This window comes from Vipera ursinii, assembly GCF_947247035.1.
Source record: "Vipera ursinii genome assembly, chromosome: 1".
NCBI lineage: Eukaryota > Metazoa > Chordata > Lepidosauria > Squamata > Viperidae > Vipera > Vipera ursinii.
Genome location: NC_139512.1, coordinates 73739591 through 73767555, shown reverse-complemented (window position 1 = coordinate 73767555; position 27965 = coordinate 73739591). Strand labels below are relative to the sequence as shown.

Genomic DNA, 27965 nt, shown 5'->3' with positions numbered 1-27965 from the left:
AAAATTTATCTAAGAATATTAAAATGCTTGAATAAAAGGGTATCCTCTGAATGTTTATTCTCTCTCTCTCTCTCTCTCTCTCTCTCTCTCTCTCTCTCTCTCTCTCTCTCTCTCTCTCTCTCTCTCTCTTTATGGATATGCTATTTAAAGCTCCCATTACTTGCTTTAGCTTCTACCCGCCTAGCATGCAAATATGAGTAAATATATAGGTATCACTTTGGTGGGAACGTAACGGCGTTCCATGCACCACGGCATATAGTCTTGTTGCTACAGAGATGAACACTACCCCCTAGACTTGGACACGACTGGAAAGGGGAAACCTTAACCTTTTACCTTTAATGCATTAATTAATAACAGCCACTATTTCATTGCTCTGTTCAGTCTCTTTCAAGAGAAAGGTGAAATGAAGATGCAGTGAAAGAGATATCTATTTGCAGTATTGAAGTTAACTGCTATTTATTTGCACTTCTTATTATCATCATAGACTTTTCCAGTCTGTGTTTGTGGATTTAATTGACCTATTCCTTCACTGTGGAAAATATTGTAGCTTTTAAATAACCTCTGAGCAATATGAAGAAATATGACCCTCTTGGCTTTTCCTGTCAATCCTTTTTACCTGATCCTTCAAGTTTCAATAAGCTTTCCCTTCTTTTAATATAAAGTGACTTGAGTTGGATCCTACATTTATATTTCATAGTCATAATTTTGAATTAAATCTGAATTTCCTTCCCTCTGATTGGTTCCAAGCCCAACCATTACAAGGTACATGGTGCATGTAGAAATTTAAATTTTTCTCTAATTTATTTCACTACCTCAAGATCATCCTTGGTATCCACAAACAAAAGACTGAAAAAGTCTATGATGATAATAAGAAGTGCAAATAAATAATTTGAGGAGTATATGTCAAAAAAAATGTAAGGGAGAACAATAATAAATTATTCAAAGTAGAAAACTTTGGGGAAATGGGAGGGCAAGTAGAAAATAAAGGAGTGAAAGAAATGTTCAAGAATAATGCAGAAATTGCAGACAGACTTAATGAAAAATTTGCATCTGTTTTAGTATACGACATATGTGAATCTGTACTGAAATTTTCAGGAAAGAAAAGGAAACAAATTGAGTTAATGAGAAGATGTTCTTAGACATCTTGAAAGAGAATAAAGTAACAATCTACACTTTGATCACATCTACCAGAAGGTTATTAAACAGCTGAGATGTGAAACTGTGACCTTATAGCAAAACTTGCCAATGAAATCAAGCTCAGAGCCAATAAAATAAAAGGTTAGCAATGTGACACAAAATTTTAAAAAAGGGATTCTGTGGACTTCCAGGAAACTACATACCAATAAATAATGTATCTGTTTCTAGCAAATTGGTAGAGATAATAATCTGAAAAATAATAGATACATAACAAACAAACCTGATGTTGTGGCCCCGACCCCCGCGCCTGTCCTAATCGAGGAAGAGGACTCTGAGGATGATGGGGAGGGACTGGCAAGGCCTCCCTCTCTGGGACCCTCCTCTCTGGCAAGACCTCCGTCTCCATCTGAAGGCCGAGAGGAGCAGCCTGGGAGTAGCCAGGCTGGGAGCCAGGCTGGGATGGAACTCGAGTAGCTGCAGCAAATACATCTAGTGAAGATGACTCATGGCTAGACCCTCGAGAAAGACGCAGGGCCAAGCGTTTGCAGCAACATAGGTTGAATAGGAGGGCCAGGGAGTAGCTGAGTCATTGAGCCACACCCCATAAGGTACAAAAGGGGGTGTGGCTGCTCTCAGAACTTTGTGATGAACAATAGTTTAAACAACTTCTGGTCACATCTTTGGAACTCTGCTTCTTGTTTGAAACCCTGGTCTGAATTCTTGGCAACACTTCTGTACATCTGCTTCTGGACTGTTTGTTTGGACGTTATCTCATTCCAGCTGACGTTTGAGGTAACGAGCCTATTTTGCTGCCAAGGCCTTATCAGAAGGCAATTAACTAAAGCCTGTAGAATTAACTCTTACTAGTCGTGCCTGCTTGTCTGTTTGTTTGTACTCCGGGAGGGGGGAACAGAACACCTGAAGGAAGATCAGCAGATCTGCAAAGGTTTCTGACTTAGTGTGACATAGACTATGCATCCTTTATTTTAGCATTCTGAACAAGCTGAAGTACTAAGACATGTTCAAAATACAATAGTTTAAAAATTCCCAGTTTAGTATTTTCAAGGAATTCAGCTTGAATCTCAGTATGTATACTGTATTTATTGTGAGTAAATCTGAATGAAAATATATGGTAGTTACTGTCATAGTACACAAAATCTGATTCCCACTATGAGAATTAAATATTCATCTGTCTTGATGCCACATGGTTGGGAAAGATGGTGTATACATGTCATGGGTTCTTTTTTTAAACCATGCCCAACTGGATTGACCCAGACTCAAGACACACACAAAAGAACTGTACACTGGACAGGTGGTTTCTACATACTGACCTATAAGGAAAGGGGAGATAGTGTATTTTGTAAAAACAAACAAAAGTGATATATGAGTACTTCCTATATTCTGATGCCATCCCAACATTATTACTATGATAATTACTATTATAATATTTCAATACTCTTTAATTTCTATTACTATGACAATGTTTACACTGTTACCTATTACTCTATTACTACAGCATTACTCTATTACAATTACCATTATACTATCCTCTGTACTATTACTACTATGCATCACCATTTCTTTTTTAAACCTGTTCCGCCCCTTGCACAAAACCATACCCTCTTCCCCCCTCCCCCCCGTGCCGGGCCATCAATCCGAGAAGGTTGGGCTACTTTGATCTAGAAGACCTCCAAGGACCCTTCCAGCTTTATTATTCTGTATTAGTTCAGATTAATTGAAAAAAAATCTACCAATGTTATAATTGTGCGTATATATCCCTTTTAGTTCGTGACAACATATGAGTATATATTATGGTCAGGAAGCAAATTATATTGATTTTAAAATACTTCCCAAATTTTCTTACCATATAAGAGAAACTTCTTTGGATATTAATTATAATCTAATGTAACCTAATCTAATGTAAGAAGAATTTAAACCATAACTTGAAATAATTATCTATTGAAGCAGTTCGGCATTTTAAAATAAAGTTATAATACCTGCATATTTGGAATTGATGTTACTGAGATTCGGTAATGGTATATGGGAATGACCTTGGGAGCCAAGGAATGGTCAGATAAAAGGCAACTTAGCCCACAGCAATAATGTGGGTGGGACAAGCAGCTCTGTAGAAAACTTCCCTAATTTCTGGGGCCGTAAAGAGAATGGAAGGGAATTTACTTTCAAACTTGCAAGATACTGTTAATGTAATGTTATATTAAAGTAGAATTATTTCATCAGGTGATGTTTCCTATCTGTCAGCCACTGTGATCCCCATTTTCAAAATTTTCTTCTTTCTTTTTGCTTTCTATACCTCTGTCCTCTATTATCTCTCCTGAAAAGTGAAAGGGGAAAAGTAGGCAATGTGAGATGCATTTAGAAAATTTCCCATTGGATTAGGAAAGCCTGGCAAGGCTTTTATACATAAGTTTAGACTACCTTCAAATTATATTGAATTTGTTACTCTTCCTCCTTGCAAAAGTTTCCTACCTATTTATAGATGCCTTCCTCATTTTTGATCTTTCCCTAACATTGAGACAACAAGCTTTGTTTGGCTGGTTAAAGACATGCCTATTACATTAAAATATTAATATATTAACAGGGGCACAATGGCTCATCGGTTAAAGATGCTGAGCTTGTCAGCTACAAAGCTGACAGCTTGTGTTTAAGACCCAGCGCTGTGCGATGGGGTGAGCTCCCATTACTTGCTTTAGCTTCTACCCGCCTAGCATGCAAATATGAGTAAATAAATAAGTATCACTTTGGTGGGAACGTAACAGTGTTCCATGCACCACGGCATATAGTCTTGCTGCTACAGAGATGAACACTACCCCTAGACTTGGACATGACTGGAAAGGGGAAACCTTAACCTTTTACCTTTAATGCATTAATTAATAACAGCCACTATTTCATTCCTCTGTTCAGTCTCTTTCAAGAGAATGGTGAAACGAAGATGCAGTGAAAGAGATATCTATTTGCAGTATTGAAGTTAACTGATGAAAATTGCAAATTAACAGAAAGTAGGTATGGACCAGATCCTTCTTGCAGTCCACATCAATTACATTCTATACCATGGACAATTAGTCTAAGTATCTGCAGTTACTTGTGGCTGCTAAAAGGCTTTGGTTTGGTCTTCCAGACATTGCTTCAACTTTGTACTTTATAATGTGACAGAAGAGAAAAATACAAAGAAAATAATATTAAAATTTATTTAATCAAAGTTTATTTACAATTTATATTAGACTCTATCAAATTTAGTTGATATCTGTGTCCTGCCTATCTTTTGGAATGAAGCTTTTGGCATACTGCTGAAGGGTTATTTGTGGCTTTGGGTTTGAAAAACTCTGTAAGCTTGCAAGGTTAAAGTATTTATTTCATTCCTTAACTCCCTCCCTTTCAGGAAATGAGGCAAAATGATTTGGGAATACAGTTTCTCAGAATATCTGTTTCTAGATGATGATGATGATGATGATGATGATGATGATGATGATGATGATGATGATGATGATTATCTGTTATAGACCATTGCACCCTCCAAGCATCATCAATATAGAACCTTCTAGATAAAGATTATGTGTTCAGATTGTCAAGTAAAAATGGAGAAATAATGGCTTACAGGTTAAGGACAGTTTCTCCCTATTATAATCCAAACTAGAATTGAAGAAGTGAGGTTGCTGTAATTATATTTCTCCTCATTGTGACAGTTCTGTTCAGAGAATTTTCTCCTTTTTAAAATACATTTATGAATTGAGAAATGCCTTGAATTTCCAGGTATGTCTTAATTAAAATTGCAATATTAAACTGATGCTTTACTTTTAAGATAAGAGCAAGTATATTGAGTGGGATATAGGATTAAGTCTGCTGAAATAGCACTAACATCAAGTGAATCATGTCTATTTTAAGCCTCATTGATTTTATTAGTTATTTTCTAAGCCTGGTCACAAACAGTTGCAGTATCCAGCTGTTGTTGATTGATCTTGAAAAGCTAAACAGATGCAGACCTGAATTATACTTCAATTGGAGACTACAGGAAACTACAGGGCTGTAAACTAGATTACCAAGTCAAAACATCAAAACATTGTGGAAAAAATGTATTGACAAATCACTGCTTTTGGGAAGGGAGGGAGATTTAACTGTATCAGTATCTTAACTTTTGGGGTTTGATCGTAATTTAGTAAAATCCTATTACAGGATTTGCACTTAGCAAATTTTATATCAATACCTGGGAGATTCTGGAAAAGATAATAATAATAAAAAAACCAGATCTGTGAACAACTAGAAGCAAACAAAGTTATAACTGGTAGCCAGCACGGGTTTGTTAAAAATAGATCATGCCAAACCAATCTTATTTCATTCTTTGATAAAGTGACCAGATTAGTAGACAGTGAAACACTATGGACATAGTATACTTAGATTTCAGTAAGGCATTCAACAAAGTAGACCACAATCTACTGCTTGGTAAGCTAGAAAAAGTTGGAATAGATAACATCACCACCAGATAGATTTGTAGCTTGCTGACAAGCCGTACTCAACAAGTAGTCCTCAATGGTACTACATCCACATGGAGAGAAGTAAGCAGTGGGGTACCACAAGGCTCCGTCTTAAGCCCAGTACTGTTCAGTATCTTCATCAATGACTTAGATGAGGGAATAGAAGGGGAACTCATCAAATTTGCAGATGACAGTAAACTGGCAAGAATAGCCAACATGCAAGAAGACAAGCTCAGGATTCAAAAAGTTCTTGACAAATTGGAACAATGGGCCCTATCTAACAAAATGAGTTTTAATGTGGACAAAAGCAAAGTTTTACATTTAGGCAGGAAAAGTCAAATATATAAGTACAGATTAGGTGAGACCAGGCTCAAAGACAGTAACTGTGAGAGGGACCTCATGGACGATCACTTGACTGTGAGCCAGCAATGTACAGCAGCAGCCAAAAAAGCTAATACAATCCTGGGTTGCATAAACAGAGGCATAGAATCAAGATCATGCGAAGTATTAGTACCGCTTTATAAAATTCTAGTGAGACCACAGCTCAGATACTGCAAGCAATTTTGGTCACCGTACTACAAAAAAGATGTTGATACCTTGGAAAAAGTTCAGAAAAGAGCAACTAAGATTATCCAAGGCCTGGAGACTAAAACAAATGAAGAACGGCTGCAGGACTTGGGTTTGGCTAGTCTAAAAGAAAAGAAGAGATAGAGGTGAAATGATAGAAGCATTCCAGTATTTGAGATGTGCCACAAAGAAGAGGGGGTCAAATTATTCTCCAAAGCATCAGAGGGCAGGCAAGAAACAATGGTTGGAAACTGACCAAAGAGAGAAGCAACCTGGAATTAAGGAGAAAGTTCCTAACAGTAAAGACAATTAACCACTGGAACAGCTTGCCTAAAAAAATCATGGGCGCTCCATCACTGGAGATTTTTAAACAGAGACTAGACCAGGGGTCAGCAACCTGAAACAGTGAAAGAGCCACTCGGAACCGGTTCCCTCACAAAAGGAAAAACGGAGCCGCAAAAAATGTGCGTGCATGTGCATACATGCGCGCATGCGCAGAACAGGGTTTGACTGAAGAGTGGAGCCAAGGCGAGATATGCACCTACCCTGCATATTTGAATTGATTGGTTGAACTTTTTTAGTCCCACTTTTTTTTTTTTTTGACTGCACATGGCAGAAGACCGGGAGCCGCAGGAGACGGCTGAAAGAGCCGCATGCGGCTCCGGAGCCACGGGTTGCAGACCTGTGGACTAGACAGTCACTTGTCTGAGATGGTACAGGTTCTCCTGCTTGAGTGGGGACTGGACTAGAAGACCTCCAAGGTCCCTTCCTATTCTGTTCTGTTCTGTTCTGTTCATGATAGAAAGACAGAAAGAGAATGGAAGGAAGTATGTCAGTAAATTCATTTATAATACCTATATATTTAGGTAGAGAAATTGGGATGAGAATGAGAAAAATGGTTTCTACTATTTTATTCCTCAATTCCTTTCTCTTTTGTTTCTTATTTCACACACACACACACCATTCTGGAAATGTAATAATAGCAACAGCAGCAGTAATAACAATAACAGTAATAGTATTTCTTGGGGGGAAATTAGTAGCTGGGAATCTTTGGTTAAACAAATTGAAGAAAGGCTTGTGACTCCCTATTATCTCTAAATATAATTTCAATTACAAATCCATGGCTTTATTGAGGTATCATGAGGCTTGCTTATTACATTGCATCCAAACTTAGTAAAAGCTAGAATAAATGATGCTCCTTTTGATGTAAAAATAGCAGCATATATGTGTTATGAAAGTTTTACCAAGAAATGCTAGAGTTTAAGGAAAACTATTCAAATTGTGTTGTTACAAGCTTTAGCTTTTTCCTAGCTACATTTTCTATAGATATTTTATGCATTTTAATACTTTATGTACAAGTAGTACTCGATTTACAATCACAATTGGGACTGGAATTTTGTTTGCTAAGCAATGCAGTCATTAAGCAAATCATTATGTGAACAGACTTGATTTTATGACTACTTTAACCTTGGTCATTAAGTAAATCACATGGTTATTAATGAATCTGGGTTCCCCCATTGACTTTGTTTGTCATAAGCTGCCTGCCTAGGTTGCAGATCTCAATGAGGTGACTATAGGGTGTTGCAATTGGTAATGAATCTGAACTGATTGTCAAGCGTCCAAATTATAATCATGTGACCATGGAGGTGGTGTGATTATTGTAACTTTATGAATGACTTATATGTCACTTTTTCATTGCTGTTGTAATTCCAAATCATCATTAAACAATGGGTGGTAAGTTGGGGACAACCTGTAGTGGACAGAGGTGAATTAGTAACCATGGCAATTCATTTTTATCAATCCATGATATTTCTTGCAAATGAATCTAAACCATGGTTGTCCAACCTTTTGGCTTGCCTGGGCCATATTGACTGAAAAGGAATCGTCTTGGCCACATAAAAATATATAATATAGTTAATATATATTATATTCCTTTATTTTAAATAATTTTCATTATCTTGTTGGGGCACATTACTAGCTGTCCAGGACTGTGAGTTGAACATACCTAATGTAAAGTTTCTGTTCAGTCTGTTGGTAACTCTTGAATTTGTGCAGTTGCATGCAAGACAATAATTGAAATGGATACTCAGTCTCAATCAGAAAGCTACAAATTCTATTTAATATATATATATATATATATATATATATATATATGTTTTCTGAGGTTTTCGCGGGTGCCTGTATGTGGATCCTTGGTTTTTCGGGTTTTTCCCCGCGTAGAATTAAAGGTGTAGGCGCAAAGATACCTCTCGTCTACCAGCCATTTGGAAACCCGCCTTGATTGACAGACGAAGCCCAACCACCAAGAATGATACCAGACCCAAACTCATGATAACATCACATGACATCACCACCACACAACCATTCAAAAAGCAAATCCGAACCCACAACGATAAAGACACACAACCACAAAACAGAAACCTAACTACAGCTGCAACATCAGCCACTTTAAACCCCTCCAAACCACACAATAAGCAAACTGACACCCACTATAAAAACATGGCACCACCACAAACACGAAGCCGAACAAAAGCAGCACAACTCACCAGCTCAGGTCTGGAGCTGGCAGCTGAGACCAGCCCATCCACTCAGAACACACCCCCACCCAATCAGAACACCCCCACCATTCAAAACACACTCCCACCCAATCAGAACACACTTGGTCCCCTACCCAATCAGAGCACACCTCCACAGAACACACCCCCTCTGGCAGTTTAAAAAAGAGGAACAAACAGCCATATATATATATATATATATATTTCAAATGTTAACTATTTAGATTACCTTGCTAGGCCCCAAACATGGGGCAAGTCTTTATTTCCTGTTTTCAGCCTATCTTGAAGGCTATCAAACAGGCAGTAGTCACACCGGACAATTCATATATTTGTGTAAATTACTAACAAAGAATTAAAGGGAAGATAGGCTGAAAACAGGAAATAAAGATTTGCCCCATGTTTGGGGCCTAGCAAGGTAATCTAAATAGTTAACATTTGAAACATATCTTCCCTTGCAGAAAAAAGCTAACAGAGCGAGAGGGACCTTGTGGCTTAGAGGCAAATAACACTGCCTTGTATGCAATCAGCCCAGGTTCGAATCTCAGAAGGGTATAGCTGACTGATGACGACTAAGGAGTCAGAAATGCATCTCAGTTTCCCTTTAATTCTTTGTTAGTAATTTACACAAATATATGAATTGTCCGGTGTGACTACTGCCTGTTTGATAGCCTTCAAGATAGGCTGAAAACAGGAAATAAAGATTTGCCCCATGTTTGGGGCCTAGCAAGGTAATCTAAATAGTTAACATATCTTCCCTTGCAGAAAAAAGCTAACAGAGCGAGAGGGACCTTGTGGCTTAGAGGCAAATAACACTGCCTTGTATGCAATCAGCCCAGGTTCGAATCTCAGAAGGGTATAGCTGACTGATGACGACTAAGGAGTCAGAAATGCATCTCAGTTTCCCTATAATTCTTTGTTAGCAATTTACACAAATATATGAATTGTCCGGTGTGACTACTGCCTGTTTGATAACCTTCAAGATAGGCTGAAAACAGGAAATAAAGATTTGCCCCATGTTTGGGGCCTAGCAAGGTAATCTAAATAGTTAACATTTGAAACATATCTTCCCTTGCAGAAAAAAGCTAACAGAGCGAGAGGGACCTTGTGGCTTAGAGGCAAATAACACTTCCTTGTATGCAATCAGCCCAGGTTCGAATCTCAGAAGGGTATAGCTGACTGATGACGACTAAGGAGTGCATCTCAGTTTCCCTTTAATTCTTTGTTAGTAATTTACACAAATATATATATATATATTCATTCTATATCTTTAATAAAATTTGTAAAATCACCTATTTCTGAAACATTTGATTCTGACCATGTCTTTTCTAGGTGAAATGAATGACAAAAATGTTCAAGTTATAGAATTGCCCATAGTTGACAGTCTACATCCACGGCCTCCATATTTGCCACTGGCAATTCCAGAAGATCTGGCTGATAGACTAATTCGTGTCCATGGGGATCCTCCAGTATGGTGGGTCTCACAGTTTGTCAAATACTTAATTCGTCCACAGCCTTTGTTAGAAAAAGAGATAGAAGAAGTCACAAGAAAACTTGGTTTTAAACATCCAATTATTGGGTAAGTGTTTTATTAAGTCATTAATTTCATAAAGATTGTCATAAACTTACTCATGTTTATTCCCATTGAAATCAGTAGGATTTACTTTTGAAAAAAACATAATTTTCCTCAAACTCATCTTATTTCAGTATTTTCTTTTTCATGTCAAAGCTATTTGGGAATAAAGAAAGCAGTCTTAAACCACTTTTTTAATTTCAAGGTCACTACACAGAATGAGGATCCTGCCCTGTTCACCCCAACATGTTTAATTCAGAAATGCAATGCCCCTGATAATGGAGGCTTCAGTTAGCTTTTATAATTAATGATCATTGATGGTTTCAATAAGTTTAGAAAAACTTTGTTTAAAAGTTGAGAAAGTTATATTTTATGGTTCTGACAGTATAGACCAGGGGTGTCAAACTGCCAGCCCGCGGGCCGGATGCATCATCTGAAAGCCGCGCCCACCCCATTGCCGGCAATGGCAAAATCATCCCGATATGTTGCACGATGTCACGTGATGTCGTGAGTTTGACATGTCTGGTATAGACAATAAATTATTGGCCTTTCAAATTATTTAGGAAATAATTCTCACCAACATCCAAGTGTCTAATCTTTGTTTTTAAATGGTATTCTTAGAAATGGTATATAAACTAGCAGAACCACATGATCTTGGTTATCAAAAGCACCTACTTATCAGTATTTAGGCTAGTTGACAGATCCTAGGATATAGCCAGTTTAATCATTTAAGAACTATGAATTGGATTTTTGAAATTTCTATTTGATGCCCACTTTTTTAGAATAGCAGGCTATTGTTTAGGATCTAATCATTATCAAATGAAGGAAATTGCATTATTTTTTATAAATCACATAGGGATCTAATTGCATATTTTGAAGTGGTTTTATGTTTCAGCTCATAAGTATATGGCTATAATCCTAGATTGAATATTTCTTTAATTTTCTTGACTTCACTAAATTTTCTGTGAAATATATTCCTAGACTGCTTCTCTTCTACTTGTAAAAAAAGCTGTCATTTTTCAACATAATTGAAATAAAGTCACCTCTAGAAGAGATGGGGTGCACATAAATCAAATAAATAAGTTAAAAAAAATATTTGTTTTTTAAAAAATAAGTCAAAATAGTCTTATAAGCTATAGCAATTAATCTACCTTGCAGCAATGAATTTCACAAATTGATGATTTAATATATATGAATAATAAATTCATATATAATAAATGAATAATAAATTTAATTTGTTTACAACCTAACCTAATCAATTTTATTTGGGTTTCTCATGTTTTTAGTTCTAGTATTGCAGTGAGAGAAAAAACACATTTCAATTACATTCCTCATTTAAGTTTGCTTAACTAAAATTTTTCTGACTTTGTAATATTTCCATGTGTTTAATATAAATTGACGTAATGAAGTATAATTGTATTTCTGTATTTTCATCCGCCTTTTAGAATGAACTTTTACCATTCTAAGAGATAAAAAAATACATTTTCTTAATATGAGATATCTGTTATATATATATATATATATATATATATATATATATATATATATATATATATATATATATATATATATATATATATATATATATATATATATATATTTAAAATGCAGATACATGCAGACCCATACACAGAACAGTCTATGGAATTTTATTCTGTTAAAAAGAGTAGTCTAAATTGAGACGTCACTCACATCTTGCTGGTTGAAAGAAGGAAAGATTTTTGGCAGTTCTTTAAAGCTTTAAGGCCTCCTGACTCTTACTTTTACTCTTGAATTGCCACAAATTATTTGTTCTGAATTAATAAGAGATGTGTAAGAGAAATCCCAAGTATCTTTTTATTTTCCAGTATTCACGTCCGTAGAACAGACAAAGTGGGAACCGAAGCAGCCTTTCATCCAATTGAAGAATACATGACACATGTTGAAGAACGTTTCCAACTTCTTTCCCGGAAAAAGCATATTGACAAAAAGCGAGTCTATTTGGCTACAGATGATCCTTCACTATTGCAAGAGGCAAAATCCAAGTAAGGCATCCTGGTACACAGTTTCTGCAAAAGTGGTTTTACATGATGCAGTCATTTAAACAATATGATTTATTCACTGTTACTGTCTTGTTTCAAGATTTTTCCAAATTTCAATAACTTTATCCCAACATTATTTGAAATCATATCCAAACATTTTTGGTATTTAGGATTGAGGGAAGAGGAAATAGCATTATTTACATCAAGTTTCCTCCCATGGTACTTGATGAAAAAAATTTCTACTAGAGGACTAGACCATAAGAGTACATTTTCCCTGGAAAGAAAAATTTCTTTGCCTTTGTTTCTCAAATCAGTTCATTATTTTTAATTTCTGCTGGAATCCTATCTCTATCAGTCACACTTATAAAAACCATTGCCCCCCCCATCATTCTCCAGCTTCCATTGAGACATGACAGTGTAAATCATGATTTTCAGTTATACATTAAACCTGTAAAGAAAAATCAGACTGATAGCCCAGATTTCCTGCTTAATTGTTCCTACTCAAGAAGGATAAGAATAGAACTATTTGTCCCTAGGTGCAGAGGTAAGGAAAGCTGGTGGCTACTCAAGATGAAAACTGTTAGGAACTAGGATATAATACTAGAGAGAAAATTTAATCAAGAGCTGAATTAGCCAGCCCTTTTCCTATTCTTACACTACTTGACAGAACAATCTGCTGCACTTTGATGGCAGTTTCCAATTAATTCTTATTTGGACATTGTTAGTTTTACTTCCTGTTTGGAAGAAAGACACTCAGATAAATTACAGTATTTTCTTTTAGTTTAAGGAGAGATATCTTCAGATAATTTCTTCCACAATAACTTCATCTGAGAAGTTTGTTAATTACTGGATTTCATACATCATATCCTACCAGCCATTCGGTGCCCACCTTTGATGCAGCTTCACTGGTCTGCATTGGAATAACTTCTGTTCTCTTCCTATTCATTCTGGCGTAACTTTTTTAATTAATATTGTTTACAAATGAATGGATCATTCAGCATGACCTTTCCATTAAGCCGATCTTTAATCATATAGTAAATAATGTATGTGAATATTTTCAAAGGTTTATTTGTTTGCTCAAATATGGAAGTTCTTTCAGGTTTGATAAACCACTCTTAGTCCTCTCATATAGTATTACAATAATCCAGGTAATTCCAAGATATAGTATCCTGGGTATGTATGTGATACTATATTTTTTCAGTTGTCCTGGGGCCCACTTTCCCATGTGGAGACTAGAGATTAGTTCTGTGAAAACTGGCTCTTTGTTTCCAGAGTTTGGCCAAAAGGATGATGATGATAACAATAACAACAATGATATTAAAACTGTATAGGTCAAGCTTTCCAGTTCATGAACTGAGTAGCTATTTTTATTTTGAAAGAATAAAAAAAACTTAGTCACAATTTTATTGGAAGCCTCACGCATACATATATAGCTTCCATGGGAAGACCTGAACACCAAATGACCAGCAAAGTAAAGATGTCACCACTCCCTAGAACAGGATATTCCAAACTGTGAGGTGTATCACCCTTGGGTAGGTGTAAACAGACTCCAGTAGACCTGTGAAGAACCTTTTCGTTAAACTGTGACAATAAATCCACCTTTCCCAAAGTTTCCCAGTTTCATTGCATTGTTTTCATTGTTCATTTGTGTTCATTTTTGTGCTTGGATTTTTAGGGGAGGTATTGGGTTTCCTTAAAAATAAGACCTATCCCGAAAATAAGACCTAGCTTTATTTTTACGTATGTGCCTAGTATAAGCCCTAGTTTTGGGGTGAGGAGCACACGTAAAAATCAAGCGGGGGTCGGGGATGGAGCTGCCCCACGTGCCCCGCATCCGCTTAACCTAGGATTGCTGCAGCCAGGTCTCCCACGCCCCGACACCTGTTGCACTGCTGTCCAAGGAAGCCGTGTGGCACACCGGCGTGCTGCGCCACATGGCGTGTGGCTGTCAACGGCCGCAGAAGAACTTGGGTAGTGGTGCAACAGGTGTCGGGGCGTGGGAGGCCTGACTGCGGCAGTCCTAAAGTAAGCAGGTAAGACATCCCCTGAAAATAAGACCTGGTGCCTCTTTTGAAGGCAAACAAAATATAAGACTGGGTCTTATTTTGGGGGAAAAATGGTATATACATTAAGAATCCACTAAAGGGAGGTGTGATAGCAAAAAGTTAGGATCCACTGTGCTAAAATCAGGAGAAAGGCTCTAACCAAGCAGCTGTGGAAATAACATTAATTAGTAATTAAAATATCTGACCAACCTATCTGATAGTGAAGTAAATTCAAACATTTCTAAATTTCTTGCTGATTCATCTTTGCATTATTTGAATTCTTTCGTATAACAGTAGACGAAGCATAGTTTTCAACCTTAGAAGTCTCCTTTCTTCCCGGTGCCCTTATGGAAGAAGGGCAAACTTGTAAAGAACATACTCAGTTGCAGTGCCTGAGTCCAGTTTCCTGTTGACCAAATGATTCTCCATGTCTGGATTTAATTTCAGCTTTTTTCTCCCATCCATGTTATTGCACTGATTGTTTCCTTGCTGGTAAATGACAAGTAGCATTTAATATGCATATTAATGATATACAGCTTTAGTTATCTCTTTCAGCAGAAAGGTACCATGATTGATTGTATAAAAGGCTGCCAAGATTGATGGTATAAAATGCTTCAGATACAAGTAGTTTTTATTTCTTATGGAATACAGTCAATTTTTCATTTGTTAGTAAAACTTGTACCAATAAATTAAGTGGTCTTCCTTATTATTTTTAAGTGTCAGTTCAGAACAAGACATCAGAATTCAGTCTTAATAAATTGTGCAAAGATACTACACTCTTCCCTAAAGAAAACTAAAGCTTGATGCTGTGATGCTTTTTTTTCAGATATCCAAACTATGAATTCATAAGTGACAATTCCATATCGTGGTCAGCGGGTCTTCATAATCGATACACTGAAAACTCTCTGCGGGGTGTTATTTTGGATATACACTTCTTGTCTCAGGCAGACTTCCTTGTGTGCACTTTTTCTTCACAGGTAAGCTAATTCCTGTTGCAAAACTTGAGGCAAATTAAAAATCCATAGCACACAGACATAAAATAAAAGATAGTTTTAAATTAACAATCAATAATAATAACATAATAAAATTACCAATAAATTGGTATTTTAAAAATTCATTGTAGAAATTAACAAGAAAACATATCCTTTGCAAATAAATATAAAACAGTTGAAGGGTTCTCTTTCCGAATAATCATGGAAATTGGAAAGAATAAGTAGAATTTTAATTTTTTAGCATTAGTAAAAAACTGTTATTTTGCTGTAGTTTGGGACAAACAAACCAAATGAAGTATTTCTTAATGAATCTTATATCTGCGGTATTGCTGCAAAATGGCTAGTATTTTAACTGTTAGTAATAGCCGCTAGTTTAGACGATGCCAATGTATATTATTACATTGATATTTCAGAATCAAGGGCAAAAATATGCTTCAGACCATAAATGTACTACCTGGTTACAGTTTCTTATAACCAAATATATATTTCCCTGAAATTGCACAGCAGCTTCAGAGCTCAGTTTCATGAATCTGGTAAAGAGAGCTGCAGTCAGGTGTTACATTTGAATTGTGAAGCACTTTTTGCTTTTTGCAACTGAAGTACTAAAGGCAAAATTTTAATTAATAGATTATCTGCCTCTTAAAAGTGTATTACCCAACTGCACATGATAACAACATAGAAGCATTTCCTTTATTGAATACTATGGATGATTTGCTAGGAACATTGTGATCACTAGTCCTGGATATCTCTTAAGTACACTAAACAAAATTGGACTGTATTACCAAACAATTCATTGATTTTTGTTCTTAAAAGCAATATATTCTGAAGCATAGGCATCATACCAACTATTGATTTGTATCTACAGGACAATATATATCTGTTTTGAAATGCCAGGTGTTCTTTTTTTTATTTATCAAATTTCAGTTAAGTTACCCATTGATTATAAATGGATTGTTTCAACATTTTATCTTTTAAAAAATAGTACTTCACTGTGAACATCACAGAGGTATTATTGCCAAAATAGTTTTTATCGGTTTTATATCTTGTGTGCTGGGGAGGACTGAAGGCTCTTGGTTCAATTCTGTCTTTCTTTCCGCCTTCTTGTCTTTCAGCTCCTGGCTTTTTAGCTTTACTATATTTGGGGTTTTCTTCCTATCTTAGTCTGTCATTGTTCCTAGCAAATCATCCATAGTATTCAATAAAGGAAATGCTTCTATGTTGATATCATGTGCAGTTGGGTAATACACTTTTAAAAGGCAGATAATCTATTAATTAAAATTTTGCCTTTAGTACTTCAGTTGCAAAAAGCAAAAAGTGCTTCACAATTCAAATGTAAGATGTGACTGCAGGTCCCTTTACCAGATTCATGAAACTGAGGCTTGAATTTTAGCCAGATTTCCAGTTTTTCTTTCAACAAATTTAGAGTACATATTTGATTTCCGAAATCACACACCTTTCTGTATGCTCAATGACAGATGCTTCATTGTAACAATTGTAATATAATAGATTTAAAACTTCCTTAATAGCATCTATCATGTCTCCCCATCTATCATGGTGTCTGACAGAATATCAGATAACCTCTGCATAAATGATGTACTCCTTGATTCGTTTTTCATGCTTTTTACAACCTTAGTAGTTTCACTCAGGAACACCTAACAGATGGGCTTCTTGTTTTGCACAATTTCTGGAAAGTGTGCTTAAATAAGCTATTAGGAATACTAGAAACTCATTAGTGCTACATCCTAGCAGAGAATGCTTTGATCCTCACAATCATCAGGAACAAAACAAGCACAGTTAGTGGGGGGAGGGAGTGAGAAAGGCTCTATTTGCACAATCAGCTCTCTTCCTCTGCTTTGGATCCAGCTTTAAAATTCCATCATAGTAACGCATGTCTATGTTAGTGCCTTTGAGTTAGCTTTTTGACCCCAGGCGACTGCCCGGTCCAGCAGTTTTCTTGGCAAGGTTTTTTGGAAGTAGTTTGTCATTGTCTCCTTCCTGGGCTTGAGAGAGAGTGACTAGTCCAAGGTCCCCCAGCTGACTTTGTATTTAAGGCAGGGCTAGAACTAATGATCTCCCAAGGCCTGATGTGTGGCCTTAACCAGTAGATCAAACCTGCTCTGTACTTTAACATGGTATCAGGAAAAAAAACACAGTTTGGATCTGCTCAAAAACAGCCAATTTACTTTCTGTTGTTTTTCATTTGTTTGTTGTGGTACAGTGTAAATTAAAGTGATCTCAGGCATAACCGCCTGAAGATGGGTTGGCAGCATAGGTTCTCAAACAGTAGGTGGTAGACTTCAGGTCGCCTTAGAATTTTACAATTTAAATAAAGTAGGTGCAGGGTTCAGTAAAGATGATAGCTGTCAGAAGAATTTTAACCTATTTTCTCTTTCCCATGATCCTGAAGGATAGAGCTCTAGAGCTGTTATTTAAGCAGGGCAGAGAAAATTACCTCATTAGAATCCATTACAAACTTTACTTCGAAGTAGAGTTAGGGAAGAGAGGAGTTTTTATGTAGAGCAGTGTTTCTCAACCTCAACCAACTTAAAGATATGAACTTCAACTCCTACACTTTCCCCGCCAGTACAGATGGTCCTTGACTTATAATAGTTCATTTAGTGACCGTTCAAAGTTACAATGGTACTGAAAAAAATGACATGACCATTTTTCACATTTACAACTGTTGCAATATCCTTGATCAAAATTTGGATGCTTGGCAACTTGTTCATATTTATGACAGTTGCAGTGTTCCAGGGTCATGTGATCACCTTTGCGACCTTCTGACAAATAAAGTCAATGGGGAAACCAGATTCACTTAACAATTGTAGCAAGAAAGGTCGTAAAATGGGGCAAAATTCACTTAACAAATATCTCACTTGGCAACAGAAGTTGCTAAGGTTGAGGTTGTAAGTCAATTGAGGTTGTAAATCAAAGACTACCTGTGCGCATCTTAAAAGTGCTGACATCGAGAAACACTTATCTAGACCATGACTGGAATGGAAAGGTTTAAAAGGCATCCCCAAATTCATAGTCCAAATTGTATTCTTTGCTCTTGTTCTTTTATTTGGCAAAGATGCATTTCAGCTAATATTGTGACATCAGCTCACATTACTAATGCTGTAGTTAGAATAGTCTTCTTTTTTCTCCCAATCACCACAAATGAGATTATTTTATTTAAAAAGGGATTAGGAGAAATTGGAACTTAGCCTATGAAGAAAGATTGAAGGAAGCGTAGTCGTGAGAAAACACAATTGAGGTCAGGTGTTGATGTAATATGATAGAACCCTTTAAACATCTGACATAGGATGTGAAGACATGTTTTCTCTCATTTCAGAGTGCAAGACACAATAACTAAATGTTAAAACTAAATTCAGCTAAATGTTAAAAAAAGTTTCCTTATACAGTAGCTCATTCATGGAGCCAGCAGTTATGCTGAGAAATAATGGATTCCCTTTTATTTAGATTTTAGATTTTATTAGATTTATATACCGCCCTTTCCCGAAGGACTCAGGGCGGTTTACAGGGCATTTTAAAATCGCATCAATATAAAATACAAAGTTAAAAGAGAATTAAAAGATTAAATTATCCCTGAAAATAAAACCCCAGTTAAAATTCTCAATTTTATAGAGTATATTCAAGTGGAAGCTATAGAACCATTTGTTTTGCACGTCATCCTGACAGTTATCCTGGAGTTGCCTGTCATGCAAGATCTCATGTAAAAGAAGCAGAGGTCTAGGTCCCTTGAGTCAATTCTGAGGAATTGACGAAAGTCCACTCAAAAACTGAACTTGATCCAATAGAACTATATGATAAAGATTCTGTAGGCTCCATTAATACTCTGAATGGTTTAATGAAGGATATGTGCTAATTTTGTTGTAGCAAGGTTTTGAAGAATTATAAAAAAATCAGAAGGGAGCTATATCAGACTTGTAAGCCTATCAAATGTGACTGAAGTCATCACTGTAATCATGACTATTTAAGGGAAAACATCCATTCTTAATAAATTAGAGGTGAATTATTAACAAGTAGAATGGATTGAAAACAGTCAAACAATACCTCCTAAAATAGTAGCTGATAGAGAAGACACATTAGATGACAGTTTCAGGATTGGAATTGTTTAGATTTTGTACATTATGAAATATAGTACAGATAGTCCTCGACCATAGTTGAGCCCATTGCTAATCAAGACAGTTGTTAGGTGAGTTTTGCCCCACCTTTCTTGCCACAGGTTTTAAGTGAATCATTGCAGTTGTTAAGTTAGTAACATGGTTGTTAAGTGAACTTGGCTTCCTCTTTGACATTTGCTTGTCATAAGGTTGCAAAAGTGATGACATGACCCCAGGCTATGGCAACTGTCGTAAATACATGCCAGTTGCCAAGTGTCCGAATTTTTACCAGCCCGTGGGGATGCTGCAGTAGTCATAAGTGAAACAGTGATAAGTCGCTTTTTTCAGTGCCATTATAACTTCAAATGGTCAGTAAATAGTTGCAAGTCGAGGATTACCTGTAAAAGAGTAAGGAGAGTTGCATTCCATTACATTATTGAATATGTGTTAAGAATAAATAGAAGAAAAGTCTAATAATACACATTTCTTTTAGATACGATTAATCAATGGGCAAATGTTAAATAATACAAACCTGTTAATAAAAAGGTAAAGGTAAAGGTTCCCCCGCACATGCGTGCTAGTCGTTTCCGACTCTAGGGGCCAGTGCTCATCTCCGTTTCATAGCCGAAGAGCCAGCGCTTGTCTGAGGACGTCTCCGTGGTCATGTGGCCGGCATGACTAGATGCCAAAGGCGCACGGAACGCTGTTACCTTCCCACCGTAGTGGTCCCTATTTTTCTACTTGCATTTTTACGTGCTTTCGAACTGCTAGGTGGGCAGAAGCTGGGACGAGTAACAGGCGCTCACTCTGTTACGCGGCACTCGGGATTCGACCCGCCAAACTGCCGACCTTCCAATCGACAAGTTCAGCGTCCTAACCCACTGAGCCACCGCGTCCCTCAAAACCTGTTAATATTTTCTCTTTATTTTTCTAGGTTTGTCGAGTGGCTTATGAAATCATGCAGACATTACATCCTGATGCATCTGCCTATTTTCATTCTTTGGATGATATTTATTATTTTGGGGGACAGAATGCCCACAACCAGATTGCAATTTATGCTCATCATCCTCAAACTGCTGATGAAATTTCTATGGAACCTGGAGATATAATTGGTGTTGCCGGAAACCACTGGGATGGCTATTCCAAAGGCATCAATAGAAAATTAGGGAGAACAGGTTTATACCCTTCCTATAAAGTAAAAGAGAAAATTGAGACAGTCAAGTATCCCATATATGAAGAGGCTGACAAATAAAGGCAAGCAAAATAATTCATAGCAACTTTTACTTTGAACTATTACAACCAACCATATTGTTGACTTTTGTAGGATGTGAATTTGCATTTTAACATATGGTTAAAATGAAAGCCTTTTACTGTTCAGACTGGATGCACAGCGTGGAACAATTTGATAGGGCACTGTTTGAACTTTGTTATATGCACACTGCACACATGCACACTGATACACATTCAACAGGAACTATTGTTTTATACTCTGTCTTTCTGAGAATATGTCCCTCTCATGAATCATATATGAATTCTGGGCTCAGTTCTTTGCCATTAATAAACTATAAGACTTTTAACATTGCTGCATTATGTAATTTAAGTGACATGAGCATATTTTGTATGTGCAGAATATAAAATATGGTGCCTCTTTTTGAAAGACCAGTGACATTTTAGAAGAGCCATGTCTCGTTCTCCTGATGGGCAAGAATTATGCTTGCCTTTCACTGATGTTGTTTTGTCCACTCAATGTGCTCCAACCAACAGATTTAAATAATCAGAACAGATATTTCTTTACAGGATTTTTGTTAGCAATTTCATTGATTAATTCACCTCATCATTAATTAAAAAATACATCCAACTATACAATAATTGTCTGGTAGAAATTTTTGTAAAATTATGCCATGAACTGATTCTTTAGTACTGTTTCTGGACATTGTCTTTGATAACAAAAAAATAAATTAAAAATGAATGGTTGGAGTGCTACAAGTAATATGTTTTTAAAATTAAGAAGACTTTGTTGAATGGAATATATTTCTATTCTTTTCTTAAGAAATCTCTGAAATTTCATGCAGTATATTTTGGTATCCTTGATTAGTACAGAGGCTGTCTGGGTCTATTGATTCCTTATTTGGCAGAGAGCCAAGGGCCCGGTATCTTCTCTTACAAGTATTGTGTTGAGAAAATCTTTTCTATTTCTGATGTGTTGTTTTCTATACTACTTCTATACTATTTAGTCAGCATTGCCAAACATGGAAAATCCTAAAAATGGAGGTCCAACACCAACTTAGGGATTGCTGCTCTTCTGATTTTGTATTAATATAGCAACAAATAGTTTTCATAACCTTTTACGTAGTAGCCCTGGGTTGGCTTTCCCCATTACTGCACAGGGACACCAGTGAGATAATTTCTATCCATCAGGGTAGAAAAACTGGTGGGCAGGACAAGATAGAAATTCATCCTTGAATGTGTCAGAGGTTCTTGTAAGAAGTGGGTTTTATCTGCAGTTGATTTTCAGCAGTGATGGGTTTTTCCCCCCTCCCAGTACATAACTATGGAGTAAATTGGTAGATTTTCATTTAAGACTTTTTTTAAAAAAATGATGCCCTATCTTACCCAAAATCAATTGAAAGCTCCATCTGCATATTGAGGTAGTTGGGTTCTTGATTAAATATAACCTGTCATGACCTTCCCACTTATTTTAAAAGGAGTTATACTGTCCAGGTTAATAGATGAAATTGTATCACAGATTTTTTTTCTACAAATAGAATAGAGAAGTGCAGTAACTCAGTCCCAACATGGAATGGCTGGAGTTAGTGGAACAGGTAGGTTTCCGTAACCTTCTATGGCAGACATGTCAAACAGAAGGCCTGGGGGCCAGATCCGGCTCGCAAAGTGGTTTAATGTGGCCCGCGAAGCCATCCTGGAAACAGTGAGGGAATGGCCCCCACTGCCTTGGCCCTGGCCCAGAGACCCTCCTTCTGCCAGAGACCCTCAGATCTGTCCCACTCCTGCCCAGGCCCCCATAGGCACCCTTGATGCGAACGATGTAGAGCTGGCCATGCCCATCCAGTAGGCCATATGCACTCTAGCCACGCCCCACCCAGTAGGCCACGCCCACCCTGGCCCTACCCACCCGGCCCCCTGAGGGCAACCGCAATGCTGATGCGGCCCTCAATGAAATTGAGTTTGACACCCCTGTTCTATGGTAACTGTGTTTGGAAGTTTACCCCCTTCTTTTTATATCAGTAGAACTATTTTCTCTAATTATTTGCATGGAAGGAAAAGTTACATTTGCCTACCTCTCTCTGTCTCTTCTCTATCATTATTGTTACTGCTTTCATATGTACATACAGTACTAGTCCCTCTATCTTTATCCTTTTTTTCAGCTGCTTGCTTCCCTGCCTCTCTGAATGTGTTTCCCCCTCCATGCCTTTTATCTTCCTCACATCTGAGAGAAAAGAGCAGTGGGAGCATAACTGTACGTCTCCACAATTACTAGTTTCACATAGTCATCCTTCCACCCCTTTCAATCTTATCAAGAATGCTTTTTAATAATGCCAAATATGCCAACACATACCCCAAATGTCACATATCGTTCAGTGGCCTAAAGTGACATTTGTTTTAGATAATGAATCGGAAAAACAAAACAGGTCATTACTATGGAATAGTAAAAAATACTGTTTGGGACTGATTATTAAAATATATATTTCTGTTTTTAAAGTGCCTGTTAATATTGAAGCTTAACCTTCGAATTTAGATCATGCTGATACCAATTCGGTGTCAGAATGCAGTCTTCATCTCTCCCTTGGATTCAGATGCCCCAAACATGTATCTGTGCTTTAATGTTCTGATTCTTGGATAAAGTGTCATTTGCTTGATGCAGTTTACAGAGTGTAATTTCACCTCCTGATGATAAGGGTTAATGGAAAAGCACTTCTAGTATCATATTAGAACTTTCTTTGAACACATGAGCACTTTGTAGCATCAGGTGTTCCAATGTATTTTTATTTGAGCAAATATATCATTTTCCCTATGTTTATGAAATTACAAATTCTAATTACCATTAGCAGAAAAACACTGTGTTTTTGATCATCTTCTGTAAATATTTTTAAATATTATTAAGAAACATAATTTGGTACTTTGATAAAAGTTATGGTTGTGTTGTAACTGTTCACATTTCAATGATGACTTATCCTGGAGAGACAACCATCTCCGAGATAAACTTTAATTGTGAAAAAAGTTGTTAATTTAAAAGCAGCATGTTAATTCAGAAATCCCATCTATTTAGGTTTAAGGATATCCATGTGATCTATCCTAGTGAATATACATCAGCATTTCCTCCAGATGTGTTGTGACTATAAATCCACTCGCTCCCAGCTAAGAGGACAGCAGGTTGGGAAGGGTAGGTGCAGATGCGCAGGCACAACATGAAAAACATTAACTCAGTCTCCCTTTCATGAATGCAATGAGTAAAATGTGTCCTCTTATAATATTTATAACAGCAAGTTGTGAAGCCCTCAAAATTGGTAAGTTTGATGGCTACATCATTCCCATCAGAAGATTAGAGTCACTTTAGGAAATCAGCATAAAAATAAACATATGCTTGTTTTTACAAATAGTCCAATTTTGAAGTCTTAATCCACTTCTACTTTCCCCCCAGTCAGTTTCTTTGGAATATAGCAGAAGTGACTAGCTTTTCTCATAGCAGCATCAGAGTGCCCCTCATATCACTCAGCATTCCCCTCTCACCAGCCTTGTCCAAGACGCAACAACATGTAAGATTGCAATGCCAGTATGGTCCTTTGAGACTGAATTTCAGATCTCCCAGATTTTTCAGAGTCATTTGTGCAGTTTTCCTTTTTTTATTTACTTGAGAATAAGGCCATTTTATCATAATTTTCTTGGTATGTGATAGTAGTAAGAGCTTCTTGGCTTACTCTCATATGTGCATTGAAGCTTATTGTTCCTCTCTAAGTCAGGGAGCCAACTTTTTACATGTATAAATTATTTATTAGCTCCACTCCATTGAAAAATAGCTTTTCCCTGAGGAGATGGCAGAAAATGGATCATTTTTATTTATTTTTTATTTTAATCCCATTTATATCCCGCCCTTCTCCGAAGACTCAGGGCGGCTTACAAGCTTAGCAGTAGCCTTCATTCTATGTATATGCCTGCTTATTAGGGCTTTCGCCCCCCCCCCCAAGTGGCATTATTACAAAGTCAGCTTAATTGCCCCCAACAATCTGGGTCCTCATTTTACCTACCTCGGAAGGATGTTTGAATAGCTGTATGATCTACAGTATTATGATCTATTTCATTCAGACTTTTCATCAGAACTTTATAACTACACCCAAAAACTCCACAGTCACCCTACTCTATCATAGCAGTATTGGCCCTTGCAGAGAAAATGTCCAAAACTCATCACTGGGTGACATACTACCCAAAATGACCCAAAGGTGCTTTTTTTTTTCCAGGAGGCAGCTGGACTTTCTTGTGTTTCTTTTGAAGATGTTTCGCTTCTCATCGGAGAAGCTTCTTCAGCTCTGATTGGATGGTAGGGAGTGGAAGGATTTATATTGCTTGCAGACAGATGGTCATTTGCATTCCTTTAGAGAATGTTGATCATCTGTCTGCAAGCAATATAAATCCTTCCACTCCCTACCGTCTAGTCAGAACTGAAGAAGCTTCTTGGATGAGAAGCAAAACGTCTTCAGAAGAAACACAAGAAAGTCCAGCTGCCTCCTGAAAAAAAACACCTTTGGGACAACCGTACCTGGATGACTGAGAACCTCCATGTACATTTAGCTATGCACTTTGCGATAAACACCCAAAATGACATTCCCCTCTCCGCCTCCCCCCCCCCCAAAAAAAAAACCCCAGCAAGTTTTCAAATTCATCAGGCAAGATTTCACTAAGAAGAGGAAAAAAGGCAAGGCATACCCAAAAGCAGGCCAGAGGTTTTAAAATCATGAGGCCCATAGACCAAAGATGTTTCTGGGCTAAATACAGAGCTGTTGTTAAGTGATGTTAATACAGGTAATCTAGACTTACAACCACAATTGAGCCAAAAATTTTGATTGCTAAATGAGCTTTGCCCCACTTTATGACCTGTCTTGCCATAGTTGTTAAGTGAATCACTACGGTTAGTAACATGGTTAAGTGAATCTTGCTTCCCCATTGACTTTGCTTGTCATAAGGTTGTAAAATGAAATCACATGACTCCAGAACACTGCAACCATCATAAACGCATGCCAGTTACCAGTGTCCGGATTTTGATCCAGTGACCATGGGAATCCTGCAATGACTGTAAATATGAAAAATGGTAGGTAATAAGTCAGTTTTTTCAGTGCCATTGTAGCTTTGACCCATTACTAAACAAATGGTTCTAAGTTGAGGACTTAGAATTTTACAACCAATCTTCAGGGATAAGGAAAATAAGAGCCTAATGGAAATACATTCTCCGCTTTTGCATTTTCACATTGTTGCTTCTTTTTTTTGCCACTAAATGTTTCATATGAATCATAGTACTAAAGGTAATGAATGGACAAATGCTACAGTTTGGTGCTTGTTTCATTTTAAAAAGTTATTCAACTGGGATGGCCAGTGTGGAAAAGTCACAGATATAACAAGTCTGGAAACTCATTTCTTAACTTCCACTGTTGCACTGATTGAAAGACATAATTTCATGATGGAGATAGGATGGCCACATTTGGGCAGTTTCACTATTGATCTCATTAGTTATTAGAAGTGCACAGTTCAAAAATATCCAGAGAATCATAAAAACATCCAGCAATTTGGAAGTGTTCCAGATTTCTCCAACTCTGAGGCTAAAGAGGAGAACATACAGTAGCTGACATTCAAGAGGCAATAAGAGTTTCTGACTGATAAATCTGGCTCAGTACAACCAGTCATAGATTCCACTAATAAGGAATCACAGACTGTCCTTGGGAGTTTACCAAACCCTAAATCATGTTACCAGTTAAACTTTTTTAGTTTAGAATGAGAACAGTCCAAACACAGTAAACCTGGAATTCTTTGTAGATAGATTATGTGCCAACAGGTCAATGTCAACTCTTAACAACCACTCAGATTTCCTCCATGACAATCTGTCCTTAATCTGGTTTTTAGGGTCTAAAAACCAGATTATCACCCATCATCACTGTAATTTAATTTATCTGCCTTGCTGATTGTCCTCTCACCTTTCCTATCATGACAGCCTTTTCCAAAGAGCTAGGTGTTTGCATAATGTTTCCAAAGTAAGATAATTTCTGAGCCTTCTGGTCATTTGTGCCAATTTATTGGAAAAAGATTTAGCAAATTTTAAATCTTAATTTCCTTCCATAAGGCTGGTCACCAGAGTAAGCATATTCAACAAATAGGAAGCTGCCAAAGACAGGAGAGCATAGATTAAAGCATATGCATTATTTTACCTTCAAACTGATTGCATCTCTAACAGAAAAACTTTAACAAGTAATCTTTTGAAAGCATTCACTGCAGAGTCCAATAAATTAATTCTTTGGTGAATTAACTTTTAAGTATAATTATAATTAAGGTTAGCTGTCCTATTTTCAGCCTATATATTTTATATATAAATGGTATTTTAAAATAAGAATTTACCCAAAGGGACATTTTATCATGAAAGCAAAGATCAAATATTAATTTATTTCCCATCAGTGTCCAAATGTGTCTGATCATCCTCAATGGTGGAAATAAAACACAGTTCCTATTATTCTTAGAACCTAAAAAATGAAATCTTTATTATGGTTATAAACCAGCATAAGGAGGGTGGAATACAAACAATATTTTTTAAATTTTTTTTTTAAAAAATATGAAAAAAGACACACAAAGTTAAAATGCATAACAAATTTAATTTATTTATACACATTTTGAACTGCTCATTTCCCTCAGAGAGGAGATACATTTAAAAAGCTAACACACACACACACACACACACACACACACACACACAAATATACATGTGTCTGGGTGTCTATATACTTATATCTACACTCTTTTAGAACCTAGTGTTGGCCAATATTTCAGATATGCCACATATGGGCCCATATACTGTATAATCAATATCATTTAGTTCCATACAATATAGAAACAAAGAAATATGCCAAACCATATAATTAACAAAAAATCATGCTGAAGTTATAACTGGAGGTGTTCAATCTTTGACTTATCATTTTGTTTACAAAATTTAAGCAGAAGTAACATCAACATCCCTCTTAGAAGATAGATCATTTCTGAAATAATATTCACAATATTTTCACACTGACTCCCAGAAATTGCTAGGTATTTTTAAACAATCTAGTAATATCACCTCTGGGTTAAACAATTTGAAATACTGAAATCTACAAAGAAGGGTGTTTTCCTGTGAGTATTTATAAATATGTAATATAATCAAAACAAAAGACAAAATGTAATGTTTCCTGGGTCCTTAGGAAAATGTTAGATTGATTGTAATATAGTTCAACAAATC

At 36.6% G+C, this 27965-nt stretch overlaps 1 protein-coding gene across 3 annotated transcripts in view; it reads left to right on the top strand.

The window, feature by feature from the left end:
* FUT8 (fucosyltransferase 8) overlaps nt 1–24733 on the top strand; it is a 119161-nt gene extending 94428 nt beyond the window's left edge. For all 3 annotated transcript variants that reach the window (XM_083349036.1, XM_083349037.1, XM_083349035.1), the window contains exons 7-10: nt 10076–10322; nt 12164–12340; nt 15209–15359; nt 20415–24733. In XM_083349036.1, coding sequence (XP_083205162.1) covers nt 10076–10322; nt 12164–12340; nt 15209–15359; nt 20415–20732 — 893 coding nt within the window. In that variant the 3' untranslated portion in view covers nt 20733–24733. The remainder of the gene's footprint in view (nt 1–10075; nt 10323–12163; nt 12341–15208; nt 15360–20414) is intronic.
* The last annotated feature ends 3232 nt before the right edge of the window (nt 24734–27965 follow it).